Below are 12991 nucleotides of genomic sequence, written 5' to 3'. Positions count from 1 at the left end.
AAATATAAGCTTTAGCAGAAGCTATCCATCATTTGCAGAAAACTATATATATATATATATATATATATATATATATATATATATATAAAAAATCGAAATCAAGTTTTAACCTAAGCCTAGTTATCATCCTACAAATCAGTCATCGAAATTTCCAACAGCTCAGCCCTACAACACTCAGGAAGGGATCCTGACTGTAATTGATTACATTATGAACATGAAGGGACATGACTTTAAACACATAAACACACACAGAGATCATTCATTCCCAATGACGTCGTCTGTTTTGATGAACCCAGTCAGCCCAACAAAAAACTGTCACAAACTCAACTAGAGCTGTTATTATCACGGTACAACGCTGAACATGAACTGGCAGAGTTCATTTAAAATACGTGCAAACTTAAAAGACTTCAATCTAAAACACGAATCTCAAATGGTGTTTAAACAGAAGAAACTCCCACTGCTATTTAAATTAAATAGTATTTTTCTGATAATCCCAGAACAAAGTAAGGTGGAAACAGGTCAGAGCCTGTCTGCAAGTGAGCTAACGGCCTCAGTAGACTTTTGGTCTTTATATCTTCTGAAAGATATAAAGACCAAGAGTTGCTCCTTTTAATGTGAACATAAGAGAGAAAACACTTCCTAATAAATCTGTGTTTAAACTGGAATACGGTGTACTGTAGAAACGGATATACAAGCCGTTTCTTTCTGCGAACATGCAGCAGCTGATTCATGGCATGACGACAGAGTGTCCTGTCTGAAATGAGTGGTTTCTGCGCTGTCGTCTAAACTGCTCATAAACAGCAGGAAGTTAGGAAACAAGAGAAGTTTAACTGACTGAGTCACATTTCACTACAGATGGTTCAGGCTCCCACAGCCCAGTTAAAAAAAACTAAAAACACTCAGAGGTTGTTTGGTAATCATTTTCACTGTCCACTGATAAGAGGGATTTGTCACCAAGGACCAGAAAGGCTGTGGTCTTTTCTTTCTTTCTTTTAATTTTTTTTTCCAAACAAATGTCCAAGTAAAAGGCTTCCAACTTTCAACCTTTGCATTTACATGTTTTTAAATATATCAGTTCATCTCTTAGCCTTGGTCTTACAGGTACATTAACTCTTTAAAAAAAAATCTATTTCCCACAATAAAACCCCTAAAACATAAATTCCAAAATATCAATTCCTGTGATGATTACAACTCAAAACTAAAATGATCTATGCAAAGATCCAAATGTGTCAAACCTGATACACTTAGTACCAAGTTTGCTACACTTGGTATAAAACTGTGTCAAACATGTAACGTGGGAGTTCTCAAAGAAACAGGAAGTGAAGAAGGTAAGCGAAGTGAAACAGTCAGAAGGAAACCACATTCTGAAACGATCACATTGAAGTCTTGGTGGAAGGAAGATTCATGCTCTGTCAGTTCTAGGCTATAATATACGGCATCATTTTTTTATTTACCAAAAAACTAAACCAGAATGCAGACAAAGTGAGTACAAAACCCAGGCACTAGTAATATAGTCACAGTATTCACCTCAAGAAACATTTTGGCAGTGTGCTTACACAATGCCAGGAAGATAGCATTAGTAATTAAGGACACAATTCACACCAGCCCTGTTTATTCCACTCTAATCAATAGTTTGCTTGCCTATAAGGTCCTGGGTCATTTGGGGAGGTGAGAATACACAATCAAACTCTGATGTGGATCAAGAAATCCAACTCTGATCTGCTTAAAAACCTCAGTCTCTGTTCTGTTGAAGTGAAATCTGGCATGGTTCATATATGTGAATGTCAAGCGGACCAAAGACCGCTCCAAAATCAGAAAGCAGACTATAGGGAAGGTCATTTTGGGTAAATACAACCAAAACAAATGCACACGTCTAACGCTAGAGGGAGAAATGGCTTGTGGTCTTTTACAAACAACAAAAGAGAAATCCTACAACTACTAAAAGTTGATGTTATGCCATTTTTTGTTTACATTTTGTGAAGAAGGACGTTGCACTCATGTCTTCTTCAGAGGTTTTTGTGTCATTTCTCTCAGTGGTTCTTGGTACAGCGCCACCACAGGCAAAGGGAAGTACACAGGTTTTTCAAAGGGTTTGGATTATTTGACAGTGCAGTGTCAAAGCAGCTAAAAATGTAAGAAATGTTGCCGTTTTGGTTCCCAGTCAAACCAAGTTTACCAGACTATCAGGTATGAAAACACCCTGAGAGAAGTGAAAAATAACTTCTAAATTATCTGGAAAGGATAAGGAGGTCATTGGTCATCTTTAGCCAAAATGCTCAAAAAAAATTTTTGAACCTGAACCCAGCTGTCATGAACAGTGGTGGTTGAGGGATGTTGATGGCAGAGTGTACTTGAGTTTATCTTAGAGCCACAGCACTTGGATGCCTTGTGTCATAAAGTCGAAAATGGACTCTCCATATACCAAAATGTTCTACAGTCAAATATAAGGCCGTCCGTCCAACTGCAAAAGCTTCTAAGTGTCCTGCATAAAGTGCAATCAACAGAATGAGTAAAACACATAAGAATCGAGGTGTTGCAAAAGCCTAGTCAAACTCCAGACATCAACCTGTCTGAAATGCAATGTTGAGCCTTAAAAGAGCTGTGAATAAACCAATTCCTGCAAACCTCAAAGAACTGAAGAAATGTTGGGAAGATGAGTGGGCCAAAATTCTTTCACAACGTGAAAGAATGTGGGAGGCTGGAAACGTCATCCAGGAAATTATTGCTGCTCGGTGAGAATCAACAAGCTGCTGGATAATAGGTTGAACTTAATTTTTTCTCACACCAATTTCCTGTTTTTGTTGAGATTTTTGTCTGTAAATAATGAAGCAGTGTAATGTTCCTCAAAGCTTAATTTAACACCTACTGAAGAACAGATGATTTTTGTTTCGTCTTGAAACATGAGACCATCAGAAGTTAAAGAGCATACTTTATTTCACACCTCATGTGTTTGGATACGACACCTCCCCTACCAGATGGAAACTCACCTCCTTCATCTTGACGGCTGCTGTCCTTCTGTTTCTTCTCTCCTTTCTTGCCTTTGCTCTTTTTCTGCAGAGAGGAAAAAATGGAAGATGTCTAAGTTAAATTTATTTTTCCCTTTTGAGGCTCTTTACTTTCCACAAGTCTTCTGCTCACAGCTGTAAAGATGGACCAGTTTTGACAGAAAGTGATCATAAATCAGATAACCATCAGCAGTGTGCTGTCAGTAAGATACAAATCTGCTGGTGTTTCACAATTGAAGCTGGCACATTTTACACCAAGACTAAATGTTTCCACTGTGACCTAAGAAATACAGGATTCCCAGATCCAAAATGGGACAACGTTGTGCAAATAATACCGTTATATAAGGTGAAATGCAATCATCCATCCATAAATTACTATAGAATAGCTTATCTGACACTGGATTGCAGAGCTAATAGGTATATAAAGGGAACACACATCCCAAGGAGTTCCCTGGAAGAAAGGACATGCAGTCTTTCTAGAAAGTCCTTTGGTCTCCCACTTTCAGAAAGTACTAGAAAACTTTCAAAAGGAGGCACATAAAAATCATCCTGAAGAGATAACTCACTCCAGTCCATTTCATGTAAAGGATCTTTATTTCTAACTCCACCTGGATGATGGAGCTCCTTTTAGTAACTTCTACCCAAGATTTGTTTCAGTCATAATCCATATCGCTTGACTGCTATGAAGGGCTGGAACATAGATTGACCAATAAATTGAGAGGTTTGCCTTTCAGGGTACCTTCTTCTTCATGGCAACAGATCAGAACAACCCCCTCAGGAGCAGATGAAGCTCTGATCTCTTCAATCAATCTCACTGATTCCATATTGCAGAAAAGAAGGCATCCAGTTTGGAAACTGGAGATCTTATCTTTGCAGGTGATCAAGTTAAACTGATTCAAGCTATCGTCTTCTTTGTGCACTGAGGTGATTCAAAACTAGAAATAGAGAAGCGCAAAGAGCTCATTACTGCGGATGAAGCCAAGATCAATCTAGGCATCGTCCACTAAGATTCTTTAACTCTTGATGTAGACTAAACTTTCAACTTGGAAGGCCTCAGCACATCCTGAAGGTTATAGCTCGAAGACATCAACAGAACTGCATCATCTACAAAACAATGTAATCCTGCTCATAAATACAAACAGAATTGAGACCAGGAGCAGCCCTGGAGGAAACCTCCAAGATGACTGAGCTTCCCTCATTTTGGGGACAATGCAGACACAGATCTTTAGTTATGAAGACACTGTATAGAGGTCTGTAAAAGCAACTCTAGCAAACCTGGCAATGTAGCTACTGTGATACAATGAGGCAGCCTTGACTGGACATTGAACTGAACTACCATGGCTGACATTCTCAGAATTCAAAATACATTTTATGAACTGACAAAGAGTGTTAGACAGTCACCCATAGATGTGTTTTAGTTAATTTAAGCATAAAAAGGTATTTCAGGATGGAAATGTAATTTGATCACACTGCATCCAGGATGATCCACTCAAAGAGAACCTGAACAGAACCCCAACAAACTAAAGACTAATGTTCAACTGGATGAGCAGAATAAGCCCTGATCCTCAGAACAAGAGTAGGAGGTTTCTAATTGTGCTCCACATGAATGAAGCTGTAACTTTCTCTCTTTTACTGAAGCATTATGTAACCTCAGTGGCTGCATGACAACAGACCACCGTTTGTGTTCTAGCTGCCAGCTTTCAATGATTATGTCTAACAAATGCAACAGAAATCACAATACAATATTAAAGAAAAATAATTACTGTATTACAAAAATGACCTGGAATCTTTATTATATAGCCCAGTTTATGTTTTGTTAGAATCATTACATAATTTATCGGACTAACAATATATTATTTAAGTGAGAGAATGTTTTACTGTTTGTACTTAATGGCCTTGTCATAATATGCCTTTGGGATGTTAACATAACTCTCATGGCATAGCAGGTTTCTTGAAAAAAATGTCTCTAAACAATCAGCCATTCCAATAAGTGCTTTATGTACATTTTCTGATTCAGAATCTATCATACCAAGACGGACTATTTGTTTTTGAACCATTCGATCTTAAACAAATGTGCAAAAGGTTGTTGACTACAGGGTAGAAACAGGCAAAATCAGCACATCAGCTGAACAGGTGATTACATCAACGGCTAAAGCTCCTGATCATTACTAGATATTTTCAGTAGCTAAAGGTCAGTGGATCAGTAGACAAAAACAACAACAACTGTACATAGTGATAGCACTGTTAGATACCACATTTGATTTCCTATTTTTAACCCATTTCTAGTTTACACAACGTTGCAAATCTCCACAAGCTCCTCTGTCTCCCAGTCCAGACTCCAATGAAGACGTTGTTGATCTGGATTATTTCAAAAAATAAAGAAGATAAACATGATAGATATTGATGACTAAAACCCATCCAGCTCTGCACTTTGTAACACAAACACAGTGAAGCGTGGATCCAAACACTCGCAGAAATCATCTCTGCAGTCAAACACAGAGAGGTCAAACAATCACACCTTAAACCTGGTGCTCCCCTCACACACCACATAAACACTTTATTCAAACTGAGCTGGAACAATAAATATCTGTGGCTCAAACACATCGACGTGGAGAAAGAGAAGGAGGCGGAGGGAGAAGGTGGTGCTGAGGAGAAGCATGTGTTCTTGCAGGGGCCCTGGGCTTCATAAAGGCCGTAAATCTCAGCAGAGACTCTTCTGTTTCTGCAAAGCTTCGCCTTCAAGAACAAACCTCACCACACAGAAAAGTACAGCTAAGAGCAGTAACCAGGCTGGGGAGAACATCCGGCAGTCAGCTGATTGGCTTGTTTAAAAGCTTTAGGTGGGGCTAAACTAAAACCATAATACTTTTAGAAAAAGTGAAAGATGTCAAAGATCCAAATAAATTCAACAAAAAAATAATAATTAAGAATTAATAAATCTACCAGAGAAACATTTCCATTCACTTAGTCTGGACTATTGTATAACTGTAGTGATCTTTAAAAACAAGCTCTAGCTTGTGCTTCTTACTAGTTTTTAGAAAGAATCACTGAAGACTTTAAAGTATCTAAACTTGACTTAACTCAATGCATATTAACTTCTAGAAATGAAACAACATGGCTAATAAACTTATCGCAACATAAGCATATCAGTCAATATCAATAATTATTGATAAGTCTTTTTGTTTTAAATATATTGCCAAACTAATGATTTGAGCTTTTATTGAGAAATAAAAGGCTTTGGTTCACCTTTATCCACGGTTTTTGGTTCACCTTTATCCACGGTTTTCACTTCAGCCTATTTAATTTTAAGCAGTTATGAGGCACGAGGGCAAAACAGTAAACTGCTGTTGCAAAAGTGACTCAAGAGGTTGTTGCTAGGTAACCAAAGAGAGAGCGAGTTAGTCGACGCCACACATGATGTCACTAAACAAAATCGCCCTTCAAAAATATAATCAGAATAGAAATTATTGAGCTCATTTTATTTTATCACGTGATTAATTGATTAAGTGGTTAATAGGACAGGTCAGATGAAAACAGTAAACAGAACTCCCAGGCTAAATTAAAGTCTGAACCGCGTCCTGCTGAGATCTGATGCATTAGCTCACCATCAGTGACTCAGAGGAAACTTATCACAAAGAAATAAAAACTCTGGCTCAGCTGACTGTGAGAGGGTTTACTGTTGGGTCATTAAGAGCTCATTGTAAGATGAGTCAAATATATCAAAGGATGAGATCAAGCAGCAGCTTGGCTTCATTCACGGCTCCTTTTGAAGAATTACAAGTTCCCCTGTTATGACTGAACAGAAGCTCAGCACTTTGAGAATATCTGTGTGTGGTTATTTTCAGAGTTTACTAGCAGCTATCTGCTCCATGATTATTAAACATCTGCTAAACAACAGATGTTCTGGTTCACATCTTGAGCTTCTGGGGCAGCATCATCACAAACTAACCAACAGCTCCCTGCTGGTTGTCTGTACACAATCAGCAGTTCGGGTGTCAGAGGTTCTCACAATTAAATCCACTGTAAGAACATATGTTGAAGTAGGTGACTTCAAAAGATGAAAGAAGTTTTGTTCCTGTTTTTCCCAAATATATTATGTAGGATTCAGACACAGCAGTTCTGTGCAACACTGCAGCTAAAATTGGGGCTGTTTTCAGAAACACATTTTTGCAGTTTTTGGGGTGGATCAAATCTTTGGTTTTAACATAACGTTCCCAAACGTCTGAGCCCTCGGTGAGTGCAGAGGACCCGAAGAGTTGTCGTCTTGCACAGAGGGAGAACGAAGACGGGGAGCGACACGTTTCAACATGTAGACATCAGCACATCAGGGAGCAGCAGTGCATCTAATCTGGTTTCTGTTTTATTCTGAGAGGACAGCTGCATAATAGTGGAGTATATTCATGGATGAACATTGATCCTGTCTAGCTACTGCTTCTCCACATGAAGAGGAGTTAGCTAAAGTGGCTAATCTAACCAGGATGTAACTTCAGTCCTTACATTTGCATGTTTCCCAAGCAGAACCCAAAAAGACAGGGCATCAGAAAACACTCATGGCTTTCTGGAGGAATTGACTAAAGTTCAAACCAGACATGCATATTAACCTAAACTGACCAAGTACAGGGAAAGTTTAGTCTCATTTAATATCAGACGGTGAGAAAAAAAAACATGTCTTTTATACTGTCTGTGTAAACATTTGGTTTCTGTATATATTCCTCGTGGTCAGGGAACGCCTTCAGATTTACCAGGAAGAATTATGTAAAGGGATCTCTGGAGCCTGTTGCTACAGTTACCTGGACACAACTAAGCAGAAAACAACAGATGGATAAATATTTGGATAGATGCACTTTAAAATGTTTAAACAAATAATAAAAAAAAACAATTAAAGTAAATTGTGGTAAAAGCATAACTTATCACAACACTTTTTATTTTTAATTTTGTTTATTCATAGATTGAGAAATAAAAGGCTTTGGTTCACCTTTAGAAATGAAGGGCTTTTTAAAGTAAAGAGACTTCTCTGATGATAAATCAGAAAAAAATGACTTTCCTTTAGGCACATGTCCTTTTAATGAGGACAAGTGAAGTGGTTCCATCATCAAAATATCCTTTTCTCAAAGGACAATATTACAAGAAGATGGGTCAGTAGTACTGACAAAATTAAACATGGCTGCAAGACATAAACTTTGACTAAAACACCCACATATTTTTAGTTCCTCCTTGTTAGATGATGAAGTCTGTATTCTCTCCAAGAAATGTCAAACTTCCTGTTTTGTTTGTTTCCTGTACTGAAGAGTTTCAAGGTCATCAAGTTCAGCCCAATGCTCCAAACTTATTCATCCTGTTTAACTTTGAAGCTTTCAGACGACTTCTTCATGCCTAAATCTTGTTTCTCTTTAAACAATTTGGTGAGCAGCGGCCCAGACAGAGACAAGAGATAGTTTCCAGGTTGGGAACAGTGACAACAGAGTCGCATTCAAGGAACAAAAGCTGGACAGGTCTGAATCAACCCACAGTCTGCCAAGATTCCTGTAAGATTTCTGCATTCTATTTCTGTTTGGAAACCAGACAGACTGTACATAAATGCAATCCAAGAGGGATTAAACTTCCAGGCTGGAACTGTTACCTAAAGGTAAACATGTCTGATCAATACATGGTTTTCCAATGTGGTCCAGGTTGCTAAACCAAGCCGGACGACAGTCTCCCTAACCTGACTGGACTTGAATGCACCAAAACCTTTAGGGTAACAGGGGCCTGACCTTTTTAAAGCAGGAGTGATGGGCACTCTGTGTTTACATCCAATATGTCAGAACTTATTTGGTCTGTTTCAAAGAATAATCCCGTTAAATCCACCAGGGTGGGACGATCAGCCTGTTGGACCGACCTGCTTCTGTTCTCAGCTTATCAAGGATTTACCCGGCTTTCCTGTTACACAACAGCTTCTGGAGACGGCTTCTCTGATGAAGAAATAAGTCTGGAGGGAGGCTAAGGGCTAAATTATTCCTTTTTGTTCTCTTCAACTGAAATCTTCCCGCTAATTGTTGGCTCTTAAGGTGTTGAAAAGATGAGGCTTTCCCTGGAAGACGTTGATTTCCGATTTTCCTTAATTTACAACAGGTTGAAGTGATTAGGAAACTATAAGATTATTTCCATTTATGCAACAAAGCAGCCATCTCTGAATATTCTTAGTTTTGTTGCATTAAATAAATCAGAAAACTGTTTTTTTTTTCCTCTCAGTGTTTGACCTAAATTGATCATCAGTCAGTGATGATTAAAAGAAAATCAGTGGATTTTGATTTATTGGGGAATTTTTTGAGCAGGTCAAAATTCGGTAACACTTTATTTGAAGGGGGTTGAACAAGACTGACATGAGACTGTCATAAACACCTGTCATGAACATGAATAAGTCTTCATGAATATTTATGACTGTTGTCATAAAGCATCATTCGGTAAATTATGACACTTAACACAAAGTTGACATTATTCAAAATGTCTTTGTTATGACAACTTGACATTAACCAAGAAATCATTACTGTTTAAACTTTACCTTTAATAACATAAAGTTACCTAATTTTTAAAGTGCAATCAGTAATACTTTTATAACAAATTTATATCAGTAATGATTTCTTGGTTAATGTCAAGTTGTCATAACAAAGACATTTTGAATAATGTCAACTTTGTATTAAAAGTGTCATAATTTACCGAATGACGCTTTATGACAACAGTCATAAATATTCATGAAGGCTTATTTATGTTCAGTACAGGTGTTTATGACAGTGTCATGTCAGTCTTATTCAACCCCCTTCAAATAAAGTGTTACCCAAAATTCTTGCTCAATCATTCCAGATAACTGGATTATGAAATTTTAAAAACTTTGCCTGTTTTGATCAATCAAATTCAAACAAGACTACCCAGTTTAAAGAGTGTTGTGTTGTTTTCTGAACATTTTCTCTGCTTAGTACAGCTTCTCATCAATGTGCTCCAGAATAACATTCTGGAAACTCGGCACAGAAACTCATCATCATGAAGCAGATGTCCACAAAAGCCTCCAAGTGCCCAAATCAGTATGTCAACAAATCAAAAAAAGGAGAAAGAGCACCTATTATCAATCAGAGCAACCTTAAAGTGACAGAAACTAAAGCAAAACGTTTTGAACTCGAAGACAGATCCTCACAGTTCACCGCCCCATAAAACCTTGACAAAAACAATTCTGTTCCAGAAAAATGCCTTTCCCTCAATAGATCTCCTGAGATTTCTGATGCATCGTTCCAAATCAAGCAGCTGTTCCCAATCTCACTCTCTCTTATCAGTTTAGTTTGCATGGAAACATTCTTGATCTGACAAGCGTGGTCATTTCTCATCCAGATTACAGAAGCTTCCATATGGTATCCAAACAAAGTCTGTTCCTCCTTTAGGAAAAAACTGTGGAAAACCATTGGTTTGTTTAGCGTTTCCAGATTTGGTTGAGAAATACACAAGAGTTCAGGTGTATGTGTTCCAACTACTCTCATATACAGAGCAACATTTAAAGATTCTTAAAACTTCAAAAACAAAAGCTGTTTATTGCCTTTCCAAGGAAAAGCAATTATTTTTCATCCAACAGAAGAGAATATTTCTCCATCCATGTCTGACCTTTTGATCTGAATGCCAGCAGGGTCTGCAACAAGGCGCCGTTCACGAGGAACGAGACCGTTTTACTGCCTCCTGTTGATATTTCAGTGATTTCACCCTGAGCTCATCAGCAATAAACCTGAAGGGTTGAGTCGATCCACCCAGCAGAGGAAGATCGTTTTAGCCGTTTGTATTCAAGATATAACCCACAGCTCCTAACCACAGAAGAGAGTTGAAATACTGATTTACTAGCAAATTAAAGCTTCGCGTTTTTGTTCGGCTATCTCTTCACCACAATAGACAAGCACTACAACCTCAATACAACAATCCCCAGCTCCATTCTGCCTCCACTCATAAACAAGCCCCAGAGGTACTTAAACTCCTCCACTTGGAGCGGTAACTCATTACAACCCAAAGAGGAGAATACACACACTTTTTTTTTTTTTTTCCCCACCTGAACACGATGAGCTCAGACTGCCAAGGTGCTAATCTTCATTACAGTTGCCTCACACTTTGCTGCAAAAATCTCTGGTACATGCTGGAGTGCTGTGAAGCCAGCAGGATCTCCTCAACTGTGCTAAAAAATATTGATAAAAAAGAAAAACAATACACTCTAATCCACAGAAATATAGAATTAGTGAATTTGCATTAATGACTGTGGACTGAACTGTGACATTATCATGTAAAACACTGGAGAGAAAGGCCCGTCTGGAAAGAAATACAAGAAGCTATTAGAGATGTAGCAATCAAGGTCTTACTAGCTAGTAACAAAATCTAGTTTTCCTTGAAGTCCGACATCCTGATTCCAGTTTTGACCTATAAAACTTTTTTTTTTCTTGTTGTTGTTTTTGTGGACTGTTATCCACTAAATAAAAGAGGAGCACAGGTATTTTGATAGGAGTTACAGTTTTGAATACAACAGTAAATTGCAACTTTGTCCACAGTTTTGCATCAATGTATCAGACCCTAAATATTTCCTAAAACAAAGGTCTGATTTCTCAGGTCTCCAATCTCACATACAGCTGGGCCACTGGGCTCCAGAAGGAAGTAAACATGATCTAAAAATACTTTTGAATAAAATGAAACCGAAGCTGCTTAAAGGAGCAATGCAGTACTACAGACTGATGGAAGCAGTTCAATATCAGAAAAGATTCAAATAAATCTAAATCAAAGCCAGACTCTGCTACGACGACAGGTCCACGGGCCTAGCTTTGGACACTACATGGAGTCACTTCTATCAATAACCAGAGGAGGACAGCAGCTGTCAAACTTCATGTTTTCCCTCTGAGAGGAGGAATTGCTGCCAGGAGCCCTGCAGGACAGGGTTTGCAAACCATGACAACTTCCTGTAAGAGTCCTGCATGAGGGTAGGAGATTGGAGAGCACGTTATGACCACTCTTTAAAAACTAAAGAAGAGGACGATGTCTGGCTCAAAACTAGCTTTTTCATTAAACTCCTCCACAGACCCAGGGTCAAGTTCATTCAGGTTCTGGCCACATGTAGTCTAAAGTGAGACAAAATACCTTGAGTGTTGGTTTGTTTTATGATTTATAGACTAAAAACAAGGCAGGAAAAAGCCCAAGTTGATGCAATGTATTTTACATCTTTATTTCTCATTTTTAAAATTCCTTATCTCAAAAAATGCTGCCTTTACAGATTTTAGCGTACTTGTTGTGTCTGGAGTACTGATATAGAGAGGGGGCTGGGGGAGGCAGGCGTGGGAAACCCTGAGATTCAAACACGAAGCTGATTGAAAACAGATGTTCACAAACCTTATGCCACATTTTATCTGCTGGACAGAAACCGACCAAAGCCTCCGGTCTGTCCGCCTGGTTCTGGTCCAAATGAGGGTTGACATATGTTGGCTCAAACCGAGCTCTGGACGCCGCTTACCGGGAGCTGCAGCAGCCGCTGGCCGCCCGCTAAGAAGCATCCTTCTGACAAACAACCCGAACTTCCCCCTGTAACTCTCCGCGGTGCTTTAATCCTTTTCAGCGGAGTTTCTCACCTTGCTGTGGCTGCAGCCCATTCCTCCACCACCTCGGAGCTCTGCTGTTGGCTTCTCTCCGGTGCTCCGTCCCGGTGCTCCGGATCTGCTGATGACAAACTTTCAAATTGAAGAAAAAAAAAACTTGAACGCAGCGCGGTAGACACTGACCAAGGGGTGGGGCTTATCGTGGTGCATTAAAAGACACCCAGTAAATCTAAGCGTTACACATTTATTTACGTATTTATTTTGTGTGCTTTTTATATTACGTGCTGGGCGGCGCTTGATATTTTTCTCCACCCTTTCTTTCTTTACTTTGTCTGTCTTTCATTCATTCTGATTCTTTCATTTATGTTTTAAATTAATTATGTTACTTAATTTAAAGGGAAAGTA

The 12991-nt window shown here is 38.7% G+C and overlaps 1 protein-coding gene across 1 annotated transcript in view; it reads right to left on the bottom strand.

Moving 5' to 3' along the window:
• The window catches only part of ccdc69 (coiled-coil domain containing 69), a 23792-nt gene extending 11043 nt beyond the window's left edge, over positions 1 to 12749 (bottom strand). The window contains exons 1-2 of the mRNA XM_015046292.1: positions 12620 to 12749; positions 2988 to 3051 (exon numbers count right to left, since the gene is read on the bottom strand). Of these exons, the coding sequence (XP_014901778.1) occupies positions 2988 to 3051; positions 12620 to 12640 (85 nt within the window). The 5' untranslated portion in view covers positions 12641 to 12749. The remainder of the gene's footprint in view (positions 1 to 2987; positions 3052 to 12619) is intronic.
• Between the last annotated feature and the right edge of the window lie 242 nt (positions 12750 to 12991).

This window comes from Poecilia latipinna, unplaced genomic scaffold, assembly GCF_001443285.1.
Source record: "Poecilia latipinna isolate Pla-1442-1.1 unplaced genomic scaffold, P_latipinna-1.0 Scaffold771, whole genome shotgun sequence".
Lineage (NCBI taxonomy): Eukaryota > Metazoa > Chordata > Actinopteri > Cyprinodontiformes > Poeciliidae > Poecilia > Poecilia latipinna.
Note: the sequence above shows the minus strand (reverse complement) of the source record. Positions and strands in the feature narration are given on the sequence as shown.